The 8,055-nt window shown below is 42.9% G+C and overlaps 1 protein-coding gene across 1 annotated transcript in view; it reads left to right on the top strand.

The window, feature by feature from the left end:
• The first annotated feature begins 2,098 nt into the window (after positions 1-2,098).
• Positions 2,099-8,055, top strand: part of SEC23A (SEC23 homolog A, COPII coat complex component) — a 28,881-nt gene continuing 22,924 nt past the window's right edge. Inside the window, exons 1-3 of the mRNA XM_074148395.1 lie at positions 2,099-2,209; positions 5,805-6,046; positions 7,866-7,923. Of these exons, the coding sequence (XP_074004496.1) occupies positions 5,826-6,046; positions 7,866-7,923 (279 nt within the window). The 5' untranslated portion in view covers positions 2,099-2,209; positions 5,805-5,825. The remainder of the gene's footprint in view (positions 2,210-5,804; positions 6,047-7,865; positions 7,924-8,055) is intronic.

Genomic DNA, 8,055 nt, shown 5'->3' with positions numbered 1-8,055 from the left:
ACCTAAAACTACAGTGATATCTCTGGAAAAGCTGACCAACGGTCAAGACAAAAACTTTGGTGAGTCCAGCTGTAAAAAGTTCTCTTCTAATACTTTGGTAATATTCAGAACTTATTTTTTCTATTTGTTGTGAAGTCAAGAGCTGTGAACAAAAAGAGGTAAGTATAGTTATATGTAAGGTATATAAACTATAAGTATAATTGAAATATACTTTCTATTTCTAGATTACTTTTCCCAGATTGATACTTTTAAAATGAAGTAACAAAGTAACATAGTTTTAATTATTACAGGTAGTCTTCCACGGACAATAAAATTGTTCCTAACAAGTTTTACCAAGAATGCTGGTGCAGTGGCTGGAAAAGATGACTCGGTGGAGGAAGAGGAAAAAGAAACTGGAAATTAATCTTCTTTCTTCTCAACTGCCAAGGTGTTATGGAAGAGTACTTTTCCAGAGAAAGGGTGAGTTGCCATCAGTGGTTATGCACCACTGACTAAAAAAAGAAACCTAACACGTAAACTAAAAATTGTGCATTAAGAAAAACAAAATGCTTTCACTGTACATTCTAATAGTGGGAGATAATGAAGTATTTTCTTATAACGAGTATACATCATGTTAGGATCCTATTTTCTGTTCTATTTCTTTGCTTCTCCCTGCCTTTGTCTGTGGTTTGCTCCATCGTAACAGCTGCAAGACATTTCTTGAAGTTTACAGCACTGGATTGAGTTATTATGTAATGGAATTTAATTGTGCTAATGACTGATTAAAAATATGGTATACCTTTTATTTGTAGTGAACTTTGAGAATAGTATACTTTTCTTGTTCTTCCTTCTTCCCTTTTAAGTGTCTTTAAGTGTCAGTTGCCTCTTTTTCTCTTGTTGTCTATAGCATTCGTCCCACGGTTCTGACTTTGAGACTTGCCTCTCTTTTTAGTGTAACTTTCTGAAAAGGATTCACAGAGTATTTCAGTCCTTTTGAAATTGTAACACTGAATTGCTTTTTGTGCATCTGTTTGAGGTTTGCCCTGTTGTGGCTTTGTTGGGTGGGTTTTTTCTGTGTGTTTGGTTTTGTTGGGTTTTTTTTTTTTTCTTTTTAAACTGAGAAGATTACGTGTCCTTGGCAAGCTCCTGCTTAATACTCCCACAAAAGGCAGTGAGATTTGTGGACGTGGAAATTTGAAATCCCTCCCTTTTAAGTTCTGCTGTTGTTTACCTGCTCATGTTTTCAGGACCGGCAAACAATAATGGAGGTAGTTACGGCATAGAAATTCTATCGTAATTACATTTGACGTATAAGAAAAGAGGATACAGATGTTTTAGTCATTTAGATTTGGTTGGTGGTCATACCAACCATGTTTTCAGAGTTGCAGAGAAGGAGGATGTGGTAGTCAGCAGAAAATTTTCCAGTCCTGCCCCATGTCCAGGTCGGTTCATCACAGCCACAAAAGGATGGTTTTCTCAGCATCAGGGCAAATGATAGCAGGAAGGAGCCTTTTCCTCAGAAGATACCTTCTATAGTAAAATCATTGCACTGAGATATCTCGGGAAAGGCAGAAGTTACTGTTCTGGCCTTCTGTGGCCGGCTTGTGTGAAAGGATTCTGAGGTGCCCTGAAACCTAAGCCTCACTGTAACTTGGGTTTGGGGGGAAAAAAAAAAAAGATAACCACACTAACAAAAAAGTGAACAAAACTGTAGTTATGGCTACGTGGAAGTTATCGTGCAGATAGTAAATAAACGTGTTATATTTCAAAGTATTTGTAAAAGTGACATAAAGTATTGTCTCAGGCTAAAACCCACCGGCAATATAATTTCAATATGTATTTGTTTTCCCCCAGGCAGTCCGAAGAAACACGTAAACCATCTTCCAGACCGGACAGCTGCCGTAAGTGCAGGCGGTGGGAGAGGGGAAACACGGAGGCTGAACCCCAGGACTCCCGGAGCCCGGCTGAGCTTCACCCGAAGGATTCTCCGGGAACAGCCCCCGGCGGGCAGGGAACCGAGCCGCAGCGGAGCCCTGCATCCACCGCCGGGGGTGAGGGCGGCTCCGGTAACCGGGTGAGCTCCGCCCGCCCCGTCCCGTCCCGCCGCTCTCTGCCCCTTGACGTGGCGCGGACTCTCCCATCAGCCATGTTGGCTGCGTCGGCAGCGCCGGGGCGGCTGCGTGCGGGCGGGGGAGAGACAGAGCGGCGGCGGCGGCGGCCGGGACGCGGGGTGAGCGGGCAGGGCAGGGGCCGAGGCGGGCAGGGGAGGACGAGGGGGGAGCCGGGGACGCTGGCGGTGCCAGCTGGGGGGTTGCCACGGGGAGGAGAGGCCGTGGGGTACGGGGGGCACCCCGGCCGCGGGGCCCCCGCCCGGCTCCTGGGCCGGGAGGGAGCGCGGTGGGGCGCCCTCCGCCTCCCCTCAGGCCGCCCTCCGCGGCGGCGGGGGGACCCCGGGCGGCCTGAAGCCGCTCTCGGGGCTCCCGGGCGGCCCTCGGGGGCCGGGGGTCCCGGCGGCGGCCGGTCAGCGCTGCCCGCGGCCTCCCGGGGCCCGGAGGCGGGGAGCGCCCACCCTGTCCGCCGCGGGGGAGGCCGGCCGGGGCGGCCGCCGGGAGCCCCCTCCTCAGCTGGGGCTGCCGGTGCCCGGGCAGGGCCGGCGGGGCACGGCCTTTGGGCGGCCGCCGCTGCGGAGGGTGTAAAGGGCGGCCGGAGCTCCCCTCTCCCGGAGCCCTGCTGCAGCCGCCTCCTTGTGCCGCTGCCGGGGTGCCCTGCGATGGAGGGAGAGCTGCACAGGAGCTGTGCTTAGGCGGGCCCTGCTGCCTTTCAGTATCTGTTTTCTTAATTTAGGTGGGTTGTTACGTACGCTGGTTGCTTAAAAATAAAAAGTCCTTAGTGAACAAGACTGGGAGAGCAGGTTTGGAGGATGGCCGTGTTTGAGTAGTGAAAATGAGATTCCTACGTGGTCAGTTTGACAACTGGCGCTTGCTTTGGATAAGTACTAAGTCATTCTCCTCGTATGCTTGAGTTCCTCCTTAGAACTGAACTAGTATCTCGTATCTGAAATGCCAATTTTGGCATAAAAAACAAATTAAGGGCTTGCTATTAATCTTTTTTATTTTATCTGATTATTAGTGCATAATAAACGTAAAGAATAGGTTTGTTGGAAGAAAAGTGCACAGTGGACTGTACTAATTTAGTGGTATTTAAACTCATAGTCACGTGAGGGACTCTGATCTCTCTATGCTGGAACTCTTAAAATGCCGTGGAGAGAAATGTTTTGGTTTTAGTTGTATGTGCTGCCAAGGATTAGTGGATATTTGTTTGATGATCTTCTGTATTGGGGCACGTTTACATGTGGTGTGTAAATGTTAAAAGGTGCTGAGATGAAGGAGGAGCTTTTAAAATAACCTGTTTTGAACAAAGTATCATTACTGTTTGCAGTTGCTTCTAGAAGCATTTCAAAATAGTGTCATGCCAAAGTAACGTGTTTCAAAACTGTTTATTCAGCTGTAGGATAGGTTTCCGAATGGTATATCAAACATGTTTGGTATGTGTAGTGGTTAGAAAGCCCTAACTGTACTCTTGCATCTAGTCAGAGTAATTACATAAATGCTATTATTTACCTGAGAATCCAGCCCCTCGTAGCCAGGTGTAGTCAGACTGTTTGTGCAATTCAGTTGTGGCTTCTTTGCCTGACACAGAGCGAGATTGCCGTGGTGCAGGGAGGAGGTATGGCAGGAACGGGCTGCTGGTCTTGTCTGGGTGTCCTGTCCTGCCCCAAAGCCAAAGCAGCGACACCCCCAACATGGGAGGTGTTGCTCTGCAGCTGTTCTGAGAATCACTTCTCCGTGGTTTTCTGAGGTGGGCAATAGGTATTTTGTGGCATTCATGTGTATGAAGTTTGGTAAGTGGTCTGTAGGTCAGCAGGGTTTGCTGTTCTGGTCTAATACCTCTCCACACCTATCCCAGAAAATGTGCCCGGAGAGCTACAACAAAGCCATTGAAACTGAATGTAACTTGTCAGACTGCGAGTTTCACATTTGATGTATGGTGGAATGTGTAGGTGTTACTGGCTCTTGGAAACGAACAGGGTGTAAGAAAAAATGGAGGAAAATTTGGTTATTAGCAGGTTCTGCCTTCTGAATAGTAAATTCATACCTTACTAGAAAGTAACAGTATTTAACTCAATAAATTCAACAAATCTTTTATGTGTATATGTGCACTTTATTAGTCATTTCACACTGGTGTTTGTACATTGGCGTCTGTGGAGCAGTAACTGAGTGGTAAAAATAATATCCATGTGAAACCATTTCAAGTGTAGGTAAAGTGTGGAGACAATACTTTGAAGCCCAGTAGAGAAAGCGGGAGTTCGTGTTGCTCTGTGTGGAGATGCTGTTGGTGGACTTCGTAGCCTATGGAATGGCTGAAATGGCCTTCAAGTTGCAATTTTCTCTGTCTTCTCAGGAGATAACCAAAACCAGAATAATCTCTCCTTTTAAGGTTATAACTGAGATTGTTGCCTCATGCAGGTGGTTGTATCAATACCCTGTTTTTCTGGGGTAATGTTTCTTCATCTTTTGCACAAAAGACTGATGGATTTTGATGTGTTAGGAGAGAAATGTCTTAAATTCTAGATCCTTTTCAGATACCAGGCTGTTCTTTCCTCTCTTAGCTGAATTATCTTCTGCCCCTGATCACTCTGTACTAATTAGGATTTCCAGATATTCTCTCCCCTTGCATTTGCTCATTTCTGTTCCCTGCCCAATGGCCTCGCTTTCAGCCCGATGGCCTTGCAACAACTTGAGTAAAAGTGGTGGTGGAAGTGCTCCTTTGCACAAAGTCCCATAGGGCTCCCTGTGTTGCAATTGCAACGACACACAGATAACAATGTTAGCAGACTAATTATCATAGTATTTCTGTTACAGTGTGGTGATAAGTAATGGCGATTACACCTGTGGAAAGCTTTAAGAGAAGAATACTCTATAGAGTTAGGTTCATCTGTCAGTCAGTGTTTTATAGGAACAGGTTTTAGACTGCTTTTTGTAGGTTTCATCACATGCCAACAGTTGGTTATTTCCTAATGATATTAGATGTGAAATGTGGGGCTTCTCTTTGTTATATGGATGTCGTTAATCTGTTTTGTTCAAAGTCAGCATTAGAATCAAACTACTAAGTTAAACCCTAATTTAAAAAAAAAACCTGAAAAGTTTTTAGCTATCATATAAGCTAAAGGTGCAATGTCATTATAATTTTAGTAAAGAGAGCTAGGTCTTTACACGTTGAGAGTTTTCCAGGAGTTTTTGGTAGGGTATGTAATTGCTGGGCTAAGAGGGTCATCAGTCTGTTTGTGACAACTGCTGATTTAAATCTCAATTCAGGGGGATTCCAGCATGTCTAAAGCTGTTCATTAACTTAGTACAGTCTAAAATGAGACCTAGGAGTATTTTCCCAGGCTGCCTCTTAGGTGGTTCAATTAGACTTTTATAGTAAATTCTTAATTATTAGGCGGTAGGAATTTAGATATCCTAGTTGCTGGAAAAACCTATATAACATATGTATTATAAAATATACTGGGAAGCAAACAGCAGGTATTCAGGGAGAGTGTAGATATATCTGAGTGTTGGGGTTTTTTTGGGGGGGGGGGGGGGTTGGGCTGGGGGGCACTATATAGTGTTGTTATTCCTTTATATTTGTATATAGACCACAAGATTTACTGAAAATGGTTAATCATGGTGTGCATGTGTGACTGCCATTAAGTACATTTAATATTTTGTGGTTAAAAATGTTTGCACTTCAACATGCTGCTAATGGTTCTCTCTTTATTATAGTGATAAACAGAGAAGTTGACCATGACGACCTTCCTGGAATTTATCCAGCAGAATGAGGACAGGGATGGAGTTAGATTCAGCTGGAATGTTTGGCCTTCAAGTCGTCTGGAAGCCACAAGAATGGTAGTCCCGGTGGCTGCCCTCTTCACACCACTGAAAGAGCGGCCAGACTTGCCTCCTATTCAGTATGAGCCAGTTTTGTGCAGCAGGACCACGTGTCGAGCTGTTCTGAATCCTTTATGGTAAACCTAATACATATGTTATGCCAATATTTTTCCTTAAAGTCAATGTTTAGAATAGTGCCAGTTGAACCATGCAAACGATCGGGTGTGTGGCAGTTCAAGTGCTCCTCGCATGAGTATACAGCTCACATTTCTAGATCTTAGAAGTTTCTGCATGCAGATTTGCACGTGTAACAAATATACTTAAAACATAGGTTTCGTTTAACTAGTCTTTTCAAGGTACTGAATGATAGGTATGTTATTTTTCTGGAACAGCACATCTTGTGAGTTAACGTACTCCTGCATTTTGCCTCTAGAAAGTAACTAGGGTAAGAAGTTACTACGCTATATCATTTTAACTACTAATATGGTTTAATTTTCAAGTAAAATAAACTATATTTATTACCAACCTTAGTTGATTTGTAGAGCAGAGCAGGTTAGCTGGTTTAGTTTACCAAAACAGAAACTGAAAGATGTGATTGATAGATAAGTAGGTACATCAAGAAGTAGGCATCAGAGAGAGTGAAAGCTGTTTAAACTAAAGGGTGATATTGGCGCAAGCACAAATGATTGTGAACTAGTCATGGATAAGTTTAGGTTGGAAGCAGAGGAAGTGTTTCATTTGTCATTCTAATCACAGAAGCATGGAAAAGAAACGGAACAATTTTTGAGGTAGAGTTTATAGGTATAGGAAAGATACTGAGTATCTTTCCTACAGTGAGAGGTTAGACATGATGTAAAAGATCCTGTAGAATTCACTCAGTTTTATGAATGACTTGTCCCTGCTTGGGAGAAAAGATGATTTCAAAGCAGGTGTAAAATTGTCTTTCAGTATCAAACAGACAGAGTGGCTGATTATGCTGGCAGTCAGATTTAGCGGAAGCTAACTTTATCAGAAGCATTATCGTTTATTGAGGGCTGGATGAAAAATAATGGAAAGACAAAGCCGTAAAGGGTCAGTCACATCCCTGATATTACAGTCAACTGTGTATGGTTTTCCTGTCTCATGTATGCAAATCGTGACCAGATTTTTATTTTTATACAAGATGTGATTAGAGACTCGAGGGGACCTTTTGAAGCCTGTGTGGCATAGTGTATCAGGCTAGATAGTCTGCAGCCCCTGAAATTGGTATAGATCATTTGATCTCAATAGAGCTGTGCTGTGTTTACAGCATGCTGGGATTTATCCAAAGATTTAATGATATTTTGAAAAGACTTTTGCGCTTGTAGACAGGAGAAGATGTGATAGCAAGAAATGTACATTGAAAACGTGTAAAGTTTACTTCCCCTTAAGATGTGAGTTAGACTTTGTAAGACATCTGTATGGCATGAAGGTACAAGTTGCATGCTTTTGTTTTAACTATCTGAATACTAATATAAACATAGATAAAAGGACGTAGGCTCACCAATTGAAAAAAATGTTATTTTCATTAGAGAGAGAGCTGTTAAGTTAGAACGTATTTTTTGAGGGCGTAATGTGCATTCAGGATAGTGCCAGACTCTGACAGTCAATAGGCATAGCCTGAGAAAGGAGAAAAACACAGTGGTAGGGAGAGTTAAAACTATTTGCCTAAACCCATGCAGAATAAAGGTGCTGAATCTGTATTCTTAAATTTCTTATTTGCTTTGTTTCCTTGAAGACCATTATTCCTCTCTAAAGACAATAATTTGTCTGATGTGTCTGTGTAAGACTACACTTATTTTGAGGAGACAGTATATTAGGAGGAAGCTTTTTCAAAGTCAATGTGTTTTTGAAAAATTAAAAGAAACTTATTCTAGGGTTAGTGGAGGAAAAAGAATTGCTCGTGCTATATAAACTTTTCTTATTTCATTTTTATAGCCAAGTGGATTATCGAGCAAAACTCTGGGCTTGCAACTTTTGTTATCAGAGAAATCAGGTAAGAAAATGAAACATTCAGGATGCAGAAAATGTTTTTTTTATAAAGTAAAAGTGAAAATCCTCATTTTTAAAGTTGTAGTTGTGAACTGAAATTGACAGCAAGAGCATGAGTGCACAGCTGTATCTTCAG

The sequence above is a fragment of the Numenius arquata genome, chromosome 6 (genome assembly GCF_964106895.1).
Source record: "Numenius arquata chromosome 6, bNumArq3.hap1.1, whole genome shotgun sequence".
NCBI classification, from domain to species: domain Eukaryota; kingdom Metazoa; phylum Chordata; class Aves; order Charadriiformes; family Scolopacidae; genus Numenius; species Numenius arquata.
This window is presented reverse-complemented; position numbering and strand designations above follow the sequence as displayed.